The sequence below is a fragment of the Rhinolophus hipposideros genome (assembly GCF_964194185.1).
Source record: "Rhinolophus hipposideros genome assembly, chromosome: 20".
NCBI classification, from domain to species: domain Eukaryota; kingdom Metazoa; phylum Chordata; class Mammalia; order Chiroptera; family Rhinolophidae; genus Rhinolophus; species Rhinolophus hipposideros.
In genome coordinates this window covers 19,397,928-19,421,030 of record NC_138066.1, presented here as the reverse complement: position 1 = coordinate 19,421,030, position 23,103 = coordinate 19,397,928, and the positions used below count along the sequence as shown (strand labels likewise).

At 46.7% G+C, this 23,103-nt stretch overlaps 1 protein-coding gene across 1 annotated transcript in view; it reads left to right on the top strand.

Annotated features, from left to right (window-relative positions):
• The window catches only part of MYO1D (myosin ID), a 285,823-nt gene extending 264,196 nt beyond the window's left edge, over positions 1-21,627 (top strand). Inside the window, exon 22 of the mRNA XM_081027840.1 lies at positions 19,230-21,627. Coding sequence (XP_080883966.1) covers positions 19,230-19,386 — 157 coding nt within the window. The 3' untranslated portion in view covers positions 19,387-21,627. The remainder of the gene's footprint in view (positions 1-19,229) is intronic.
• Positions 21,628-23,103: the final 1,476 nt, after the last annotated feature.

The following is a 23,103-nucleotide window of genomic DNA, read 5'->3' as shown; positions in this document are numbered from 1 at the left end:
CCTGTCCCCTGGTTCTGTCTTCCTCCACGTCTGTGGGGAGTCGTGTGAGAAAGGGAAGTCAGGCCACGTTCTGAATCAGGGTGCTGAGAGCCTCGTTACTCGGACGATGTGTCTGCATGTCAAAGCCAAGGGCCACACAGCCCAAGAGCAGACACGTCTGCACACTCTAGACCTTCAATGGCACTGACCATCACATCGCATCGAGCAGCTGTTTGTGGACAAGTCGGCCTCCCTCCCCTGACGGCGAGCTTCTTGAGAACAGAGCCTTTTTTATTATTTACCTTGCAATCCAGAGCTGTAGACTCAGATATTTGATGTACGACATGTCTCAAGACAATGCGAGGAACTCCTAAGCTCATGACAAAACTGCTTTTTCTTAGTTCCCAACTCTGTTCAAAAATGCCGTCCCCAAACCCTGAACCCAACAGCAAACTCACTTATGCCTTGTTTTGATGACTCTCTTGTGAGGCTATATGTCCCCAGTGTGTTTATGTGCAGCTGTCAAGCAGCGTACATGTTCCATTCTCGGATCATGGGGCCTGGGATGCTGATAGCTCCTCTGTAGCGTGACCCATGGCCGCACACAAATACAAACGTCAGTGCTTCTTGGTAATTAGTGGTGAGGTGAATAGGCAAATATAGACTGGTGTTCCTGACAAACCACTAAAAATCATCTGTTCAGAGGAAGACGTGGGTCCTGCTGCATGTTCAATCTAGTCTGGTTTAGCACCTTCATTAGTAGTGGGAATAGAAAATAAACACCAGTGTTCACAGATGGAGCTAACTTTGGAGGTGTTGTTAGCAGAAGTGTCAAGATAGGAGAAGTAGAAACATAAGCAGGAAACAGTAAAGATGTTGAAAAAAAGGAAGACTCAATACAGTAAGGGGGGGGGATCTCTCAAACAGATATTTTTGGATAAAACAATACCCCAAAGACATTAGAGCCAAAAGCACTGAGAAGAGAACTTGAAGGGAGAGAAAGACGAAGGGAGAGGTGTGAAAAGAAAGGGGAGGGGAGGAAAGGTTCCAAATAGTTGTCAGAGGCCCTGAAGCCTCCCGAGTCCAGCGCCCTCTTGTTAGAGGGGATGGCACACAGCCCGGGCACTCCCCCTGAGGGGGCCCCAGACCCCAGGCCTGTGACAGCTCTGTTCACAGCTGCTGTCCCATTTGTTTTGTGGTAGGGTTTTTGTTTGGTTTGGTTTTGTTGCTTCTGTTTTTGTTCTTCCCTCATATTTGAGGGAGCTGTGGGTATGGGTTTGTTCTTTTAGTTTTGGTTTTGAACGGTTTCATTATCCCTGGCACAAAGCATTAATTTGGACATTTTGGGAGGGACAGAGGAATGCAGCCTTTGAAGAGTCCCGATTCCAAATATATATAGCAAAATGGAACGGTCTCACCACCTTGGTCTCTGATGTTGGCGGAGGGGCGGGAGCGGTCTCAGGGCGAGCTCAGCCAGGTCACCTCTGGCACGCGGAGGCCATGCCCTGGCCCACCTTACCAGAGAGGGCTGCCAGCACACACAGAGTAGGAACCTCCAGAGTGACAAAAACAGAAGCAGGGGTCTCCATGGAGCAAGTCCTCCTAAGGGACTTAACCGGGAAGTCAAGCTGTTGATGTGCACTGAGGAATAGTCGGGAAAGCACAGGGATTCTCCAGGCACCAGGAGACGGCCCCATGCTTTGTCAGCCTGGAATCGGCCACGCCTGGAAAGGTCAGTGTCTTCTCCTGGCCAAAGAGTGAAAGAAGCAAATGACCGGGAAGAGAAACATACAAGTGGTGAAAGAGGGTGTACAGTGGGGGTCATGGCTGTGGGTCCAAATGCCCGAACCTTAGCATCATTACAGCAGCTAGAAAAGCATCTCCGTGTGAGGACTGAATGGAATAGGGGTTCAACCTGTCACTCAAGACAGACACCTGGGCCCAGACCCTCGCCTCACCACTTTCTAGCTGTGAAGAACTACTTGACCTTTCTAAGCTTCTGTGTCCTCGTCTAGAGTGTGGGCGTCATGACAGTGCCTCATAAGGTTTGGGTAAGGACTAAACGAGGTGATGCATGTAAGATGTTTCAATACAGTGCCTCGTCCATGGTAGGTTCTTCCTGGGTGAATGATGATCTTCAATCTCCGCTCCTCCAATCGAGGACCCCTTTACAACCACACAAGGCACACTGCTAAGTAGCACCATCCATAGCCAGCAAACAGACAAGCGATCATCAAAAAGATATGTCCACATTATTTAGGATACTATTGAGATTTTCACATAGAGCCGATATCTGCTCATCTCCCACCTCAAAAAAAAATAAAAACAGATGACAGCATGTTCATTGATGTAATTCCTGGAACTTCTCTAACCTTGCATGTATGTTTGCACAATCCATCGGTCCAAATGTTTGTCATCCTACCACTTGTTTTTATTTCCCTGAGAACGTTGTTAGCAATGCGAAGGGAGTACCAAACATGTGCAAGTTTGAATTTACAAAGCAAGGGAATGATTCTCTTTGCAAAAGAATGCTCCAGTTCCCCAGTAGTCAGCAGCCCTGGTGCCTCCTAAGCCACCTGAATCGCACTGTCCACGTAAACAGACCCTGGCACAGAGCAAGGTGCTGGGAGGGCACACGCGTCCCATCTAACCTCCCTTGGGTCCAGTCCCCGCCCCCTGATGGTTCCAACTTGCTTCCCACAACCCCGCTTTGAAGATGCTTGATGCCGACCTTGGGTCTTCTGCTTGGTATCTTATGTCAATGTGAGCTTTCATTTTTTTCGAAAGACATTTGTGGAACTCCTATTTTGTATCAGACACTGCACTAGGCGCTCTTCATAGGGGAAGAAAAATGTTCAGCTCTCCACTGTGCTCAGAAGCACAAAGTAAATAGGGAAAGCAGCTAACAATTATATTCGAATTACTCTTTTAGTGGCAGGATGTACAGACGCTAAGACTTGGACTCTGGCCTGATCGCCTGGGTTCAAATCCTGGCTCCACTGTGTGACGTGCGCATGTACTTAGCTTCTTTGGGCCTCAGTTCCTCTTCTGAAAATGGAACTTACCTTGTGCCGACGTGAGGATTTCATAATTGATATTTGTAAAGCACTTAGTAAGTACTGTACGCTTTTTTGCTATTATAGTCTTTTGATTTCTATTTTTATTATGGTCTAATTTCTGTCTAATGCAAATCCTTAGGTGTTGATTCAGCTTCCGTTTATGGTCCAGTACCTGTTCTACATGTGCTTTAATGTGCATTCTCTCACTGTGAGCATAGTGAATACACACATGCACACAGCTTATTAATTGGGTTTAAATCTATCTTCTTTTAATATTGTCTCCCGACCTACAAGTATATTCAGATTGTTTACTATGATTGTAGACTTGTCATTATACATAGTTCCTCCTCTTATCCGCGGGGGATACATTCCAAGATCCCCAGTGGATGCCTGAAACCGCCGTTAGTACCAAAACCAGCATTTACTATGTTATTTCCTACACATATATACATACCTATGATGAAGTTTAATTTGTAAAGTAGGCAAAGAGATTAACGACAATAAGTAATAATAAAAGAACAATTATAACAGTGTACTCTAACACAAGTTACATGAACGTGGTCTGTCGCGCTGATAACTGATCGGATAACGAAGATGGCTTCTAAGTGACTAACGGGCAGACAGCATATACCTCATATACACCAGACAAAGGGATGATTCACATCCCAGGCAGGACAGAGTGGGGCGGCATGAGATTTCATTCCGCTGCTCAGACCAGTGCACAATTTAAAATTTATGAATTATTTCTGGAATTTTCCATTTAATATTTTCAGATCATGGTTGATCGTGGGTAATTGAAACTGCAGGAAGCAAAAGCATAGATTGGTGGGGAGACTACTGTATCTTTGCAAATCTTATACAATCTCACATAAATGACTTAATTTTTATTTTCTGGAGAGTATCTTCCTAGTGAACTACTCTTTGATAAAGAAAACAGTTATCTAATGAGCTGTTTTCCCAGCAATGCTTTTTGCCAGCTTTCTTGTGACTAATATTTGCCTTGTATATCTTGCTCCCTTCCTTATTTCTAACTTTTCTTTGTTGTTATGTTTAGACGGCTCTCTTGCAAATAGCACATAGATGCATTTCTAAATTAAATCTGAGAAGTCCTTTTTAATGGGTTCACACACTAGTTTCACAGCCACATTAGTTTGTGTTTTCTTGTTCCCACGTTTCTTCCTTGCTTCTTTTGTTCCCCTTTTCTACCTTCCATTAGATCAAGCAGACTTTCTTTTTCCCTTCCTTCTACTTCTTTGAAAGTTGTACTCTAGCATTCTAGATTTCATTTACCATGAATTTTCTTCATACTTATGCTTGTCTGTGAAGTCTAAACTTCATCAGTCTCCCTACCTCCCTCCCAGACGAGACAAGGACCTCCGAATGCTTCCCTAGGACCTCCATCCCATCTTTCATGTTGTAAGGCAGGATTTAGTTCAACGTTGTTTAAACCCCCAAAGCTAGTCATTTTTCATGTTTTCTTACAGTGAATGCTTATGTAGATTTAATTGTGTGTTTGCCTGTTTATTTGCTACTGACATATCTCACATGCCACTCTTCCTCTGGAGTCAGCATCTTTCTTAATGCCGTATTCTTCAGAAATACTTTACCTGAGAGGTGAGGTTGCCCAATTCTCAAACCCTTATTGTCTGAAAAAGCATTTGGTTTGGCCTCACGCTCAGATGATTGGTTGGGTATAGAATTCTAGGTTAATGGTTATTTTCCTTTTAAACCCTCTGAAGCGTCTATGCTTTCCTTATTTTCTCACATTTTATGAGAAGCCCTTCTCTTCCTTCGCAAGTAGTGTGTCTTCTCTCTCTGGGTATTCTTAAGGTTTGCCCTTTGCCTTTAGTGATTCGCGGTAGATTTGCTTTTCAAGAGGTCAAGAGAGAGGAAAGCTTGAGGTTTCAGATTTTTACTGAAATTTTGTGTGTTTGTGTGTGTGTTTGTTTTCCCACACAGTGATTCCTTGCCACACAGACTTTTTCTGTTGACCTTTTCCTAGACTGGGTAACCTATGAGGACCCACCTCATGCAGGACCTCTGTCTAGTTCCCTTGCATGTGGCCTAGGCATGACTCCTGCTCAATCCAGTACATACCTGAGCTTGACATCCACTGGACCTTCTCTCCATAAAGGCTTCCCATCCCCTCCTTCCTGCTGACACCCAGAGACTACCCTTTCTTTCCTCCAGCCTCCATTTTGATTTTAAAGATTCTTTCTGTGAAATTCTGTTTGCATTATGGGATGCTCGAAGGCAGTCAGGGAAGCTTGTCAGCTCTGATCATGCGGCTGGGACCGGCACAGCATCACGTCATGCTCAGAGCTACGAGAGAACAGGGGACTCAGGTAAACACCCAGCTCAGCCTGGGGGTGGAGGTGGAGGGCAGGAGTCTCTCCAAAGTTCTGGGGAATGACCGAAGGATGTTAGCAGGGGAGTGACAAGATATGTTTGGGCCTTTAAAAGATCTTCCTGATGACAGTATGGAGGACACATTTGAAGCAGGGTATGGGACAAACCGAAGGCAGAGGAGTCAGGAGGCTACCTCAGTAATCAATGAAAAAGGGCTGAGGTTCTGGGCAGGGGCCATGGAAAGAGACCGAGAAAGGGAAATGAGTAGAATGTGGTGACTCGATGTGGGCTGTGGAAGGAGAGGAGGGATTCAGGCTGATCCGGGCTTTTGTACTCCGTGACTGGGTAGATGGGTACACCTCTCACCGAGACAGGCTTGACAGGAGAAGGAATGCAGTTTAGGGAAGGGGCCAATAGGGTGAGCTCAGTGTCGGACACATGAAGACTCAGCTGTCTGTGGAACATTCAAGGGATTTGTCTAGTAGGTGACTGAAAATATGTGCTTGGACATCATCTAGGATACGGACGCGGATTGGGTAACTGAAACCACAGGCATGTGGGATAACGTATAATATGAAAAGGACTAAAAATAAAACAGTATTTTAAGGAGAAAACAAAAAAATAATACTTTTGCAGGATTCCTCCTTCTTGAGGTGTCAATCTGGACGTCACCCTCTGGAAGCCCACCCCAGCCACCAAGCTTCGGCGGGCCTCCTTTGCACATCCTGTGGATATCCCTGGGTATTCACATTTGCCCACCTCCCTGTTAAGAATGCAAGTGCCTTGAGCTCAGGGCCTGCGTCTCACCCATTTTGTGTTCTCTTTCTCCGGGTGGGGCCCAAACTAGCATAGGTGCTCAGTAAATAACTGCCAAGAGAAGGGGTGCAGGTTAGTTGCTGGGTGATGGTGGTCAGTGAGGAGAGAGTGGTGGTGGAAGGGTAGCCTGGCCGGGCAGGGCCAGGAGCAGTAGCAGGGCCACAAGTAGGGTAAGTGGGAATTCTGCCCTGGACCTGGGAGCCAGATCAGTTCAGTGATGTGGTGGAAGCAGACGCCAGGCTCCACTGAGCCTCAGGATGAACTGCCTGATAAGAGCCATTTAGTGATGATAGTTTTATTTTCTAAATAAAAACGGTGTTGCCCCCATCTGTCACCAACGGCAAACCCCAAAAAGACTTAATAGATCAGGAGATATGACAGCCCCACTCTCAGGACTACATGGGCCCTGGACTCTTAAACTTGCTTTAGAAGTGACCGAAGTAAAAGTCCATTTGACTCTGACAAAAACAGAAATAGCATTTCCTATAGCAGGATTTTGAAAGACCTGCCCTCTGTGGTTTGACATGAGCAGAAGCACTTGCCGCTGGAAGGAAGTGAAATGCACTGTGAACAGCTGCAGACATGAGCTCTAGGTGGCCCATCAGTAGCCAGTGTCCTCAGTAAAAGCCAGAGTGCACGCATTTGTGTCCTGGCGGCATCCAGATGGGGAACTGCTTGCCTTGACTACATATACGACCACTTTGTAAAGTATCTATTTGTAAAGCGCACTCGCCTGTGCTTGGTGCAAGGCGAGCTTCCTCCCACCACATCCTGTGTGACCAAACATGAGAGAACGTTGCCTTGGCCGCACATTCTCAGGAACTCCTTGCCACACTCCCAGAGAATATGCTCACCAAGACACTGCACTTCACCTCACTTCCATTCCGCTCCCTTTAAAGATCATCTGTTAGACCAAGGATTATGACGACTCCAGTGGGGAATGCGATCAAGAGGAGACAGTGGCTCACTCTTCCCTGCAAGTCCTGGTATACACAGGGCCGGCCAGTGGGTGACAGTCTCCTAATCCCAGCTGATTTCTGGGCTGATTCAGCTCCTGGAGAGACCTGAGTTGCCCCGTTTTCTGCAGGACCTATAAATGCACGGCTGGCACACATCGATCAAGGCTTACATTTACCCACAGATTTTTCCAATGAGCAGAAGACAGGAGTCTAAATGACAAATGACGGAAAGTAATTTGATAAAGGCCATTTGCCTGCAATGATGGCTTGGAACAGATGAAACAAGATGAAAGTCCCTGAATTCCACAGTTTGCTGAGCCATTAAATCCTGTAACAGAAGATGGGGAGGAAAAAGCCCCTCCCCCTGCAGCCAGCCTCCATGGGCAGCTGTCATTTGGCTTGGCGCACCATCAAAGGGAGATACCCTGCCCCCATCTATAAAATCTGCTTTCTTTCTTTTAAAAAATAAGGACAGTGCTCTGGCTCTATAAAGATGTCCAGTGTGGTGAAACTCCAGCAAGAGATGTCACTTGACCATCCTGCAGTGTCCACTCACTGTCCACTACTCAGGCCCTGCTGCTGCTCTGTCACCACAATAGGCACAGGAAACCCTTTGCTGGTCTTAAAACCAGTATTGGTTGAACTTGAAATGGGGAAAGAAAATATGGTTTGAGGACAGGTTCTTATTTTTCCATTAAATCAGTCCACTTTTTAAAAAGTTATTGTGGTAAAATACACCCGCTTACTATTCGTCACATGCAAGACAGTCATAGAGTTGTGCACCATCCCCAGAAGATTTTCATCACCCCAAAAGAAAACCCCGTACAACTTGAAATGGTCCTGCCATGCCCCCACTCCTCTAATCTGTTTTCTGTCTCATAGATTTGCCTATTCTGGACATCTCATATAAGTGGGATTATGCCACATGTGGCTTTTTGTGTCTGGATTCTTAAATGGAGCGTGATGTTGTCCAGGTTCATCCATGTAGCAGTGCTTTGCTCCTTTTTGTGGCTGAATAATACTAATATTTCATTGAATGGGCATACCACATTCCGTTTGTCCATTCATCAGTTGGTAGTCATTTAGATTGTTTCTACCTTTCATTTATTGCAAATAATGCTGCTGTAAACGTTCCTGTACAAGTTTTTGTTCGAATACCTATTTTTCAGTTCTTTGGGGGGTATATATCCAGGAGTGGAATTGCTGGGTTGAGTGGCAATTCTATGTTTAACTTCTTGAGGAACTACCAGACTCAATGCACATTGTCTTACTTTGTTGTCTGTCGATGGCAGTGTGTGGATGACACCAGCCATGAGTTGCTTAGCCTAGCTCTTCAGACCAGAAGGCTGGTTCTTCTTCCGGCCCTCAATGTTCTGTTATAAACTCAACACATGCAGCCACTCTCAAACCCCTGTTTGTGCCCACACCCCACAAAAGCCCCATGAAGACAGGCTGGGAATCAGGGTAGAGCCATACAGGGCTGTGCCAAGGAAAGGAACAGAAGCATTCATACTGAATGATGAATTATGCTAAAAATGTGTAAAGAACATGAACTGATTCAGTAATAACTCTCCTGAACCATCTCTTGTGGGGGTGCTTAGCACTTAACTGAGGAAGGAGTGAAAGTTGCTTCTGTCAAGCGAAATCACGGTATATGCTCCCCACATACAGGGCTTCACATCTTACAGAGTGGAAGGCTCACTTACCACTCTGCAAGTCCCCGTGGGCAGGCAGCTTGCTGAGGCTGGAAGAAGACCCCTACCTTGGCCATGCACTCATTTTCAATATTTCCAGTGCATAGCACAGTGCCTGACATGGAGTAAGCAGATGGAGAGCAGGTGGCTGCATGCATGGATGGATAGTTATTCATCCATTTACCTTCACTCATGAGGTAGGCAAAGAACCTATTTATTATGCACATTTGATGGTTGCACAAGATAGATTCATGGAGGTTAGAGTGACATGGACAAGGATTGTACAGGACTCCAGACCCTCCAGCCCTCAGGGCCCTGCTCTTGCATTCAGACCTCAAAGGAATCAGGAGAGATCTCAAATTAACTGAGAAGACCCCTAGAAATCCAGGGAAAGTGTGGGGACCACCATTGAATGCTGCCTTTTCTTCCCTAACATATCTCTGATCAATTCTCATTCAGTTGAGGGATGTTGTTGGGAAGTTGGAATTAAATGTGTGCGACACATCGGTATCTGTAGTCTAGGAGAAGGGGCCGTCTGCATAAATATGGCTGAAAGGAGATGGAGGTGAGGCCAGATAACATGTGCTCTGCACACTCATGATGCCCTGCACCATCGTCCCCTGCTCTCCTGCCAAGCCAGGCTCTTCCTCCTTCTGGTGTGGGCCTGTAGGGTTGAATGCCAGAGAGCCAGCATCACCCATGGGAAGGAGAGGACAACCACCTGTCCTAGCACAGTATGTGGGACTACCAGGAAGGGGTCTGAACAGCTGCAGGGCTGGTGCAGGAGGGGTGGGACAGAGAAAGGAAAGGGGGCACAGAACTTATGTGCATCCATCATATCCATACCCTCTGCTTTCTTGGACTCTCAATTCATTTTGGTGCTTGGGGGCCTCTGGTCACCCTCACAGTCCAAATGATAGTTACTTCAAGATGGCTGAGTAGGTAAACACTGTGTTCACCTCTGCCCACAACCACATCAGAATTGCAATTAAATTATAGAACAATCGTTATTGAAAACCACCTGAAGCCTACCGGAACAAAAGTCCTATAACTACGGATATAAAGAAGCATCCACGTTGAGACTGCGAAGAGGGGCAGAGATACAGAACAGGCAGCTCCCACACCCATGGTGTTTCATTAAAAAGGTGTAGCAATTAAGAATCAGGAGGGACATATAAGCTGTGGAGGTCCCCCCTGAGGAGCAAGGGGGTCCCAGCCCCACACTGGGCAACCCCACGTCGGGCACAATGAGTGGCTGACCTTGGTCTACACAAGAGCCCAAGGTGCTCCAGAACCAACACACCCACCAGCCAGCTCAGACCACACCAGAGACGACCTAACCAGCTCCACAAATGACAAACCTGAAAGGCAGACGTGGCTGGCACCACAGCCCCGCTAAAATGACTCCCATTCTGTGGAGTCCACCGCTGCACAAGAGCTTGTCCACTGTAGTCACAGCCAGCCCTCACAGCCAATCAGCCTGAGGGTCAATCTCATCCACTGATGTGCCAATAGCAATCAAGTCTCAACTGCAACAGGAGGGTACACACAACCCACACAGGGACACTCCTGGAGCACCCGGCTCAGATGAACAGGAAGATGCGCCACTGGGCCCCATAGGACACCTACTGTATAAGGCCACTCTACCAAGATGGGGAGACATAGCAGATCTACCTAATACATAGAAGAAAAAAAAATAAAAAACACGGAGTCAGCCAAAATGAGGAGACAAAGAAACATCTCCCAAATGAAAGAACAGGACAAAATTCAAGAAAAAGAACTAAACTAAATGGAGACAAGCAAGCTATCAAATATAGAGTTTAAAACACGGATTATAAGGATGCTTAATGAACCTAGGGAGAGAATAGATGAACTCAGTGAGAATCTCAACAAAGAGATAGAAATCATAAAAACGAGCCAATCAGAAATGAAGAATATAATAACTGAAATGAAGAATACGTTAGAAGGAATCAACAATAAATTAAATGAAGCAGAGGACTGAATCAGCAATCTGAAAGATAAGGCAGCAGGAAAAAAATCAGAACAGCAAAAAGAAAAAAGAATTTTGAAAAGTACTTTAAGGGACCTCTGGGAGAACATCAGTGTACCAACATTCACACCACAGGGACACCAGGAGGAGAATAGAGCAAGCAAGGGATTGAAACCCTATTTGAAGAAATAATGACAGAGGACTTCCCTAACCTGATGAAGTGTAGAGAGTCCCAAACAAGATGAACCCAAAGAAGCTCACACGAAGACACATCATAATTAAAATACCAAAGGTTAAAGACAAAGAGATTATCTTAAAAGTAACAAGAGAAAAGCAGTTAGTTATGTATAAGGGAGCTCTGATAAGACAGTTGATTTTTCAAAAGAAACTTTGCAGGCCAGAAAGGAGTGGCATGAAATATTCAAAGTGATGAAAAGCTAAGGCCTACAACTAAGATTATTCTACCCAACAAAGCTATCATTTAGAATCTACGGAGAGATAAAGAGCTTCCCAGACAAGAAAGAGCTAAAGGAATTCATCGCCACTAAACCTGTATTACAGGAAACGTTAAAGGGACTTCTTTAAGGAGAAAAGATCAACACTATGAAAGTATTTTTGATCAAAAATAAGAAAATATAGGAAAGAAAAAAATTCTCATTGACAAAGGCAAACACTTAGTAAAAGCAGTGTATCAACTAACTGTAAAACTAGTGCAAAGGTTAAAAGGCAAAAGTAGGAAGACCATGTATAATTACAGCAATAAATTAAGGACACACATACACAAGAAGTAAAAAATAATGACAAAAACATAAACATGGAGGAGGTGAGTAAAAATTGTAATGATTTGAGAATGTGTTCAAACTTAGGTGACCATCAACTTAAAATAGACTATAATAAACACAGCTTGGTATATATGAAGCACATGGTAACCACAAACCAAAAACCTACAAGAAATATACAAGAAATAAAGAGAAAGGAATCCAAACACGACAATAGAAGCTCATCAATATACAAGAGAGCAAGAGAATAAGAAACAAACAGAGAAGAATTACAAAAACAATCAGAAAACAATTAATAAAATGGCAATAACTACATACCTATCAATAATTACTTTAAGTGTAAATGAACTAAATGCTCCAACCAAAAGACATAAGGTGGCTGACTGAATTAAAAATAAGACCCATACATATTCTGCCTACAAGAGACCCACTTCAGATCAAAATACACACAGGCTGAAAGTAAAGGGATAGAAAAAGATATTTCATGCAAATAGAAACCAAAAAGAGCTGGGGTAGCAATACTTTGTCTATCAAACAAAATAGACTTTAAAACAAAAGCTATAACATGAGACAAAGACAGGCATTTCATAATGATAAAGAGTCAATCCAACAAAAGGATATAACTCTCGTAAACATCTATGCAACCAGTGTAACAGCACCTAAATACATAAAGCAAACGTTGATGGACATAAACGGAGAGATTAACACTAATGCAGTAATAGTAGGGGACTTTTACACCCCATTGACATCAACAGATAGATCACTCAGACAGAAAATCAGCAAGGAAATAATGACTTTAAATTACACTATAGACCACATGGAACTAATTGATATTTTTAGGACATTTCACCCAAAAGCAGCAGAATATACATTCTTTTCAAGTGCACATGGAACATTTTCCAGGATAGACCATATGTTAGGCCACACAACAAGTCTCGATAAATTTAAGATTGAAATCATATCAGTCATCTTCTCTGATTGCAATGGTATGAAACTAGAAATCAATGACAAGAAGTAAACTAAAAACACACAAACATGTGGAAGCTAAATAACATGTTATCAAACAATGAATGGGTTTACAACAAAATCAAAAGATACCTTCAGACAAACGAAAATGAAAACACAGTGATTCAAAAATCTATGGGACACAGCCAAAGCACTTCTAAGAGGGAAATTTATAGCAATACAGGCCTACCTCAAGCAACAAGAAGAATCTCAAATAAACAATCTAACCTTATATCTAAGGGAAATTTAAAAAAGAACAAACAAAACCCAAAGTAAGTAAAAGGAAGGACAAAATAAAGATGAGAGTGGAAATAAGTGAAATAGAGTTTAAAACAATAAAAAGATCAATGTACCCAAGAGCTGGTTCTTTAAAAAAATAAAATTAATAAACTTTTAGCCAGACTCATCAAGAAAAAAAGAGAGAGGGCCCAAATAAATAAAATCTGAAATGAAAGAGAAGTAACAACAGACAGCACAGAAATACAAAGGACTATAAAGAAATACTACAAACAATTAATTATATGCCAACAAATTAGACAACCTGGCAGAAATGGATAAACTCCTAGAAACATACAAACTTTCAAGGCTTACTCAGAAAGAAACAGAAAATCTGAACAGACCAACCAATTACTAACAAATCAATAATAAAAAAACGCCCAACAAACAAAAGTCCTGAACCAGATGGCTTCACAGGTGAATTTTACCAAACATTCAAAGAACTAATGCCTGTTCTTCTCAAACTACTCCAAAAAATTGAAGAGGAGGAAAGACTCCCAAGCTCATTTTGCAAGGCCAATATTACCCTCCTACTAAAACCAGAGACACTGCAAAAAAAAGAAAAAGAAAAAGAAAAAAATTATAGGTCAATATTCCTGATGAACATAGATGCAAAAATCCTCAACAAAAGATTAGCAAACTGAATTCAGCAATACATTAAGAATACCATACACCATGATCAAGTGGGATTTATTCATGAGATGCAAGGCTGGTTCAATATCCGCAAATCAGCTTTTCACGAAGATTGCGCTGAAAGTAAAGAAGGAAGCCCCTGCTCCTCCCAAAGCCAAAGCCAAGCCAAAGCAAGGCTTTGAAGGCAAAGCAAGCATTGTTGAAAGGCGTCCACAGCCACCAAAAAAAAAAAAAAAGAAGAAGAAGAGGAAGGAGATCTGCACGTCACCCACCTTTCAAAGGCCCAAGACACTGCTGCTCTGAAGGCAGCCCACATGCCCTCGGAGAGCGTCCCCAGGAGAAATGTGTTTGACCACTTTGCCATCATCACATTCCCCCTAACTACGGAGTCGAACATGAAGAAGGTAGTAGACAACAGTACACATGTGTTCATTGTGGACGTCAAGGCCAACAAGCACCAGAGCAAATAGGCTGGGAAGAAGCTCTATGACATTGACGTGGCCAAAGTCAGCACCCTGGTCAGGCCTGATGGACAGAAGAAGGCGTATGTTCCACTGGCTCCTGACTATGATGCTTTGGCTGTTGCCAACAAAAGGGGATCATCTAGTTCAGCTGGCTAATTCTAAATATAAAAAGTTTTTCCACTGTGAAAAAAAAATACATCCACAAATCAATTAATATGATACACCACACTAACAAAATGAAGGATAAAAATCTTATAATCATATCAATAGATGCAGAAAAGGCATTTGACAAAATCCAACATCCATTTATGATAAAAAATTTTTAAAAATAAATAAACCTCTCAGCAAAGTGGGGATAGAGGGGACATAACATAATAAAGGCCATATATATGACAAGCCCACAGCTAACCTCATGTTTAACAGGGAACAGCTAAAAATGTTCTCCTTAAGAACAGGAACGAGACAAGGATGTCCACTTTCACCACTTTTATTCAACATAGTACTGGAAGTCCTCGCCACAGCAATCAGACAGGAAATATAAATACAACTCATCTGAATTGGAAAGGAAGAAGTAAAACTGTCATTTGCAGATAATATACTATATAGAGAGAACCCTAAAGAATCCACACACACACACAAAAAAAAAACTATTAAAACTAATAAATGAATTCAATAAAGGAGCAAGATACAAAATTAATATTCAAAAATGGTTGCATTGTTATACACCAATAATGAACTACCAGAAAGACAAATTAAGAAAATAGTTCCATTTACAATTGCATCAAAAAGAATAAAATGCCTAGGAATTAGTTTAACCACTAGACAAAAGACCTGTACTCAGAAAACTATAAGACATTGAAGAAAGAAATTGAAGATACAAATAAATGGAAGCATATACCATGCTCACGGATAGGAGGAATTAATATAGTTTAAATGTCCAAATCAATCTATAGATTCAGTGCAATCCCCATCAAACTACCAATGGCACTTTTCACAGATCTAGAACAAATAATCTTTAAAAATGTCTATGGAACCACAAAAAACTCCCAAATAGCCACAGCAATCTTGAAAAAGAAGAACAAAGTTGGAAGTATCACACTACCTGATATCAAAGTATACTACAAGGCTGTAGTAATAAAAAAAAAAATATATGGTACTGGCATAAAAACAGACACATAGATCAATGGAACAGAACAGAGAATCGAGAAGTAAACCCAAACTTATATGGTCAATTACTCTATGACAAAGAATGCAAGAATACACAGTGGGGTAAAAACAGTTTCTTCCATAAGTGGTGTTGGGAAAACTGGACAGATACATGTGAAAGAATGAAACTGGATCACTTTCTTACACCATATACAAGAATAAATTCAAAATGAATTAAAGACTATATTTATAAATATGCGACCCCAAACCATAAAACTCCTAGAAAAAACATAGGCAGTAAATTCTGTGACATTGCTCTTAGTAATATTTGGGGGGAAATAATGGGAGAGGGCAGGGGGGATGTGTCTCCTCGGGCATGGGAAACAAAAGAAAAAATAAATAGGACTGCATCAAACTAAAAAGTTTTTGCACAGCGAAGGAAACCATCAAGAAAAATGAAGACAACCTACTGAATAGAAAAAGATATTCCCCAATAATACATCCAATAAGGGGTTAATATCCAAAATACATAAGAAACTCATACAACTTAACACCCAAAAAATCCTATTATAACATGGGCAGAGGACCTGAATAGACATTTCTCCCGGGAGGACACACAGATGGCCAATAGACATATGAAAAGATGCTCAACATGGCTAATCATCAGGGAAATGCAAATTAAACCACAATAAGATACCACCTCACACCTGTCAGAATAGCTATCATCAATTATTGTAAATTGGTGCAGCCACTAGAGAAAACACTATGGAGGTTCCTCAAAAAATTAAAACTAGAACGACCATATGACCCAGCAATTCCACTTCTGAGTATTTATCCAAAGAAATCCAAATCACAATTTGAAAAGCTATGTGCACCCCTATGTTCCTTGCAGCATTATTTATGATAGCCAAGATTTGGGAGCAACCTACGTGTCCACGGATAGATGACTGGATAAAGAAGACAGGTCATCTATATCCATGTATGTATATCTCTATGTGCTTGTGTGTGTGTATTACACACACACAATGAAGTACTACTCAGCCATAGAAAAAAGAATGCAATCTTGCCATTTGTGACAACACGGACGGATGTGGAGGACATTATGCTAAGTGAAATAAATCAGTACAAATTGCCGTTATAAAAACAGTCACAGCGATGTAAAGTACAGCATAGGGAATATAGTCAATAATATGGTAATAACTATGGATGGTGTCGGGGGTAGTAGATTTATCAGGGGGATCATTTTGTAAGTTATAGAAACATCTAATCACTGTGCTGTACACCTGGAACTAATATGATAGTGTATGTCAACTGTATTCAGAAAAACACTTTTTTAAAAATTTTTAAAAAATAAATGATGGTTACTGTGCTTTATGGGGTTGGCTCTCCCAGAGCACAGTTCTGCTTTAGCTCTGCTCCCTAAGGAAGGGGACTGTCCCTCCTCCCTCAGCCAGTGTTGACTCCATAGTGCTGATGGACAGGGACACAAAAAGGGTGGCAGAGATGCTTTGAGCCCAGCCACCTGGAGCAGTGGTTGTCTGCTGTTTCTTTTTTATCCTGCCACCCCCACCCCCTCCCAGGGGCTCCGTTTTCAAGGTGAAGTTGTACCGTTGTGATCCTGGGGTGCTGTCCTATAATAGCCATTTGCTCCTCTTCGTTTTCCCACCAGCCCAAGCCCTGCACTAAGATCATAGGACAGATACTAGAGAAGCACAGAACTCAAAAAGAGGAAGGTTGAAATCGGGCCACTCTGCTGATGCTGAACTCCTGGCTGGGAAGGGGTCTCCCGACAGAAGCACTGTGTTGAAAGCGGCATGTCCTGAGAGAATGAACATGGGGTGGGCTAGTGATTCATAGTCTCTCTGTTAGTTTTTACAAGTTGACTTGGAATGTGGCCCTTGTAAAAGCCTTTCCCTAAGACTGTGAGTCCCCAGGTGGTTCTGGAATGCCCCATGTGTGTACTACTGTGCCAGGCTCCACAGATAGGGGAGGGCAGACGCAGGAAGTGGGAGGCAGAGCCTGTCCCTGGCCGTGGCCTAGAGGAAGGACACAATCCACCCGCAGGCCAGGGCAAGGGGAGGTCTCTGCCAGGGCCTCTTCCACAGCGTGCAAGTCCAGCGTGGAGGGACCCACGGGCGGTGCTGGGCTGACAGGGAAGCTGCCCAAGCTTGGGAATCAGCAGCGAAGGTACAGGATCCGGCCGGGGGGAAGGTTCCGGCTGGGGGGAAGTCCAGTCCTGGAGGCAAGTCGAGCTGCAGGTAGGGGTGCTGTGCTGACCTTTGCTTGCTCCGGGCCAGGACAAGGGCCTCAGGGCCCCACACCCAGAGCCAGCAGCCATGGCCACGCATCTACCCGGCAGAGCGGGGCTGGATCCCACAGGAACGGAGAAGTGCCTGAGTCACTGCCTCTGATGGGCTCTGCTATTTTTATGTCCAAATCTGGTTAAAAATAGCTGTCTAAGCCAAGGTTTTAGCTGCAGCTGATAAGACATTAAGTATTAGACACCTAATGCCCACAAGTGATAACCATGGGTCTCTTCCTGTGTCCATTTGCTGCCTCTACGACATGTTGAATGAGAAAGCAGGTAGGAAACAGGCGTGAGAACGCCTTGCGTGACTTCCCAGTCTGTGGAGTCCATCGTGGGGTGTGCACACTGGCACCCTGGGGAAACGCTTGGGGCAGGTGCTCTAGCGTGAGGCGGGCAGTGCCTGCAGCCTGAGTGCTGGCTGGTGGCCAGGATGGATTGTCTCAGTCAGGGCAGGAGGAAAAGGTGTCAGTGATGGGGCTTCCCAGGCCCCTGGTGCCTAGAAAGCGCCTCACACTCAGCGTGGCCCAGGGAAGCGCGTCTAGGCTGGGCAGGCGCGCAGCGTGTGCTGTGTGCTGTGTGCTGGCCTCCGCCTGGCCTGCCCCTTGCAGTGCACACACTTTGCATTCCTTCCTCAACACTAAGAGCAACATTCGTCCACGATCCCAACAGCGTATTCATGGGGGCCCAGCCTGTCCACATCCCGATGCCGCCCCAGAGAAATGCAGGCAGGCACAGCACTGGGACCAGAGCCAGCCCGTCCCACCTGGAGGCCCCAGGGCCAGCGGGCCTTGCTCTTTTTTCCTCTCACTTCCCAGCGCAAAGAAAGCTGACAAGGCACAGCGTGGGACTGTGCCACCTGAGGTGCCAGCCTATTTCGACAACTTTCTCAGTTCTTAAAATCAGCTACTTCTGCAGTGCATTCTGGGTGACGTGAGGAACTGAAGGAGAGTCTGCTCCTGCTCAGCAGGTGCACACAGCCCACCACCACCCACACTTCAGGCCTCCTCGGCGTGGACCCCACTCGGAGCCCTGGCTGAGCTCCCGTCAGGCAGCAGGCAGGGGGAGCCTCCGTGAGCCCCCACCACCCAGGTCTTCACGCGGCACTGACCTCCCTCCCCAGCTCCCTGGGCGGTGGGGTCCGCCAGCACACGTGGCAAAGCCCAGGCCCCTGGATGAAAAGCACCTGCGCAGAGAATCAGACCCAGTTCTAACATCTGGACCCTGTGACAGGCAGGGGCAAATCGGGACTCCTAGAAGACCTTTCTCTTGTCGGGGAGAGTATGGGGGCGGGGAGTCTCCATTTATCCCTGGACACAGAACCTCCCAGGACTCCCTGTTGCAATCAAAGAGAACTGAAAAATACTCAGGCCTCAGATCCCAGGCTCCTCATGACAAGCCGCCCTGCTGACAGCTTAAGCCCATGTGACTCGGGCCTCAGGCCAGAGACTGGGTGGCTGTGGTTTCACTGCATCTCCCCCTCCTCTGCTCCAGCTCAACATGCTGGGTGCCCTAGAGCCGGGCAGCGGCCGAAGGCCAGAGCTTCAGCCCCTCTGCTCTCTGAGGCCCCAGTTTGAAGCTGCTAGCGCTAGTCTTTCCTGCCCTTGTCTTTCTGGGGGCGTCTCAAGCCCTCCTCTGAAGCCTCCTGTGCCCGTGTGCCCTGGGGCCCCTCTGAGGCCCACGAGAACGTGGCCAAGGGTGGGCCCCAGGGTGGTCGGGAAATTCACCCCCGTCTGGCTGCCTGCTGATGGCCTGTCTGTCTGGTTTTTTTCCAGTGAGAAGCGCCACCTTCAAGTGAACGTCACCAACCCCGTGCAGTGCAGCCTGCATGGGAAGAAGTGCACCGTTTCCGTGGAGACAAGGCTCAACCAGCCACAGCCCGACTTCACCAAGAACCGCTCGGGCTTCATCCTCAGCGTGCCCGGGAACTGACACTCACCCACTGGGGCCCCGCCTGGAGCCCGGAGCGCTGCCACTCAGCATCATAGGTCCCCATCTAATTGCTGATCCCTGCTGCCGCCCAATAGAAATCAGCTCGCAAGGGTCCTGCTGGGGGAGGAGCCCCTCTCTGCCTTCTCTCAGGCCCCTCTCCTGAGGGCTTCTTCCTGGCTTCCTTTGGTCCCCATCTTCGCTGCCCCGACTGCCCACGGTCCCCGCTCAACAAACCAAAGACCCCGGCGCCCTGACATCCAGACCACCTCACACCTCGAGGCCATGTGATGGTGCCTTCAGTGGAGGAAGCCTCCTGGGAATGGCCAAGTCGAGTTAGTGTGCCTGGACCCATTGGCCAGCTGCTGGCCCTGCAAGGGGCGGTGGGGGGAGCCCAGGACATGTGCCCCCACCAAAGATGTGCCCCCCCAGGGAGGTTGGTGGAGCTGAGCTGGGGATGTAGCCCTGCTCTCTCTGCGAGCCCATCCTGCCGCCCCCTCCGCCCTGCCCTCGAGGTGATTGCAGCCCTTGTGACCTGACTCAGGGAGCTTCACAGAGCTCCTCGACCGACCCCCTCCCCCCACAGCCAGCCAAAGCCACCAGGTGAGCAGGTTCACCTGTAGGGCCAGACCCTCAGCCCAGGAGCCAGTGGCCAACAGAACAGCCACACCCAGATGGCAGTGCAGCCTGCCCAGAGCCTGCCCCGCTCCCCCGCCCCCTCTCCAGGAGAGAGCAGTGGGGGCTCCAAGGATCCCCTTGCTTAACCATGCAGCCTGCGCCCAAGATTGCCTGACACTTTTTTTTGCTAAATCAGATATCATGTCTGCTGTGTCCACACTCTTGTCAGGAGTACTAATAAGAAAATGGAGTTGCAGGGGCTGGGGGAGCAGTCAGGCACTTGGCGTTTTCCCCCCTCCAACACCTCTGTTTCGTACTCGTTTGGAGAACGAGGACTGGGAGAGAAGGGTCGGAGCACACAGGAATTTGGGGAAGTAGAGGGACAGAGAACAGCGTGGGGTCCTGGCACTGCAGGCCAGGCCAGGATGCCCACCCCCACCGCACACAGACCCCGTCTGCTGGGCACACAGGCCCCATGCCAGGAGTACAACGCCATCTTGCCAGTCTCTGCCCCGCAGAAAGCACACGCCTTCCTGAGCCTTCCTGAGACCACCCTGTGGTGCCTCCGCTGAGGGGGACGCCGAACCTCTGGGCAGCCTGGGCCCCCTGCCAGGAGCCTTGCAAGGAGACTCAGGACACCCTGTGTGGTGAAGGGGCTGAGGGGGAGCCCACACCTCAGGAGGAGCCTGGCAGGGTGTAAAACAGGGACATGCTGACGTTTTCTTCACTTCCTGCCACAGATGCTGCCCTCTGCTCCCCGCCTCCTGCCCCGCATGGTCCCGTCCCGCCACCCTGACCCCACAAAACACACCACGTGCCTGAGTGCAGCCTCTTGTGCCTCACCCATGACCTGACATGGTCACCTTGCTGACGCCCACATGTCCCAGCAGCCTGGTCTCCTACGCACCCCCACCCCTGCCTCCCAGGGCCTGCAGACATTTGCACCGTGTGCTATTTGCAATGAAGAACCCGACTAGCATCCTGTCCTTGGAAACCCACTCTCACTCCCGGAGCCTGGTCAGCTAGCTACCTGCACAGCGCAGGAGCGCCACCACCCCAGTTTAGCAACGCTCGTAGTTTTGCCAATCATCTTGACAGTAGTGGAACCATCTTAACTGGAACATCTCCTCTCCATTCCACTTATCCCCCCAAACTCGTCGCTTTACACTAGATACATGCAAATGTATGTTGTAGACACCAAAACGGAACATGCCAAATGAGTGCCTTTCAGAGGCTAGAGAGGAAGAGGAGGGTGTCGAGTCCTTCCTCCCACCTTTCCACCTTGCTTATGGCCCCTCAGCCCAGCTCCAGGGCCTCCGGCTGAGGACGTGAGGCCCGCCTGCGTCACAAGCACTTTTTCATGATGTCCTAAGAGCAGTCCGTGTGGCAACTGCAGGAGGATCAGGAAGGTCAGGCGACACCACAGCAACGCTTCCAGGTGCCGAGGGGAAGGCAGGAAGGAGGACACAGTGATTGTATGCAATGAAGTGTTTCTCTTGATTTAGTTCAATGCAGTTTTATGGGTTGGTGCATATATTCCTGTTTTCCATTAAATTAACTATTTCTAAAGCATATTTTGATTTACCATCAAGAGCAATAAAGCATTAAATCTTATTTGTAAAAGTGTTCTGCTTTTCTATAATTGGAAACTACCTATAATTGTGAAATTCTGGCTTATATGAAGTCAACTGTTATCCCAGAGGATGGAAGGGAGCATCAAGCACAAATAAGGTAAAAGAGAGGATAATTTACCTGAGGCTTTTGAACAAAAATATTACACGGTGAGCGAGAAGGAAGCTGGGAAGCTGTCGGAAGGAATGAAGAGGGAAAGGCAGTGGAGTTCTTCCGCCATTGGGAGGCCTGTGCACTAGACTCAAAGTTCAATGTTTGCAAGTTTACTGAAATCAAAGCAGGTATTTTATAAAAGGAAAGGCTGGGATTCCTAGGGCTGTAGCTTGAGGAGAGGTCTGAATGGCAGCCAGGCAGGCTGTCCCCAAGCTGGCTTGGTTGGGGGACAGTGGGAATGGCAGTAGAATGAGTGGGCGAGAGAACATCAGGAACTTCAGGGTGGTGGGAGCTGCAGACGAGGCAAGGGCCCGGCAGCCACAGAATGCCACCCGGTCATCGGTGGGAGAGAATGTGCGGTGAGGCTTCTGTGACTCAGACCACGGGAAATGCCCTGAAGAAAGCGAGTGGCCCTCATCGCTAGGCTGATAGCTCTCAAGTTGCAACCTGAGCAGAAATGCCTTCCTCGTGCCCATAGACAGCTCCAGACCACAAGTGCAGGGCCTGGGGAGGACCGAGTCCCCACCACCTAGTCCTGAAGCTTAGACTGGTGTCCTGAGCGGGTAGAGACCACGGGCAATACAGGCACACGTCGTTTGATGGCGCCTCACAGGTGTTGCATTTTTAACAAACTGAAGGCAAGACCCTCCGCCAGCAAAAAGACTGACTCGCTTGATTGCGATACTTGCTTTATTTCGATGGTCTAGAACCAAACCCATAGTATCTCCAAAGTATGCCCGCACAGCCAGACGGGGCCCCACCCTTGCACCATGATGGGCTGGGTGGCTGTTTATCTGGAAGCCCCAGGGCTGGATATCTCTCCTAGAAACCTGCAGAGCAAAACTGGCAGGGGTGGGCCCCAGGGACAGCAGGCCTGAGAGCCTCTGGGCAGTGGCGCTGAGCACAGCCAGGCCCAGGACACATGAGGGCAGTAGCCTTAGAGCCATGCTCCACAAATGAGGTTTAAGGCATGCTGGCCCTGCAAGACCACTCAGCCAGGCCTCACCAGGGCATGCCTAGGCCTGATCCTCCCCGGCCAGAGGTCCCAGTCACCCAGCGCCACCAAGCCAAGGGAGCCACGCCTGCCCCGCCCAGCAGCTAAACCAGAGTTGACTTAACCTGTGCTTCTTTCTTAATCACCTTAACATCAACGTGCTCGTTAAGCCCTCTCCTCCCCTATCCCTGCCCTCCTCCCAGCTCCCATGTCCTTTCCCTTCCCCGTAACACAAATCCAATTATGCTGAGAGCACGAATCATTTATAAAAGGGGACCCCAGACTGCTCGTGAATGATGTGCCCACAAAAGAGGTCTATGTAA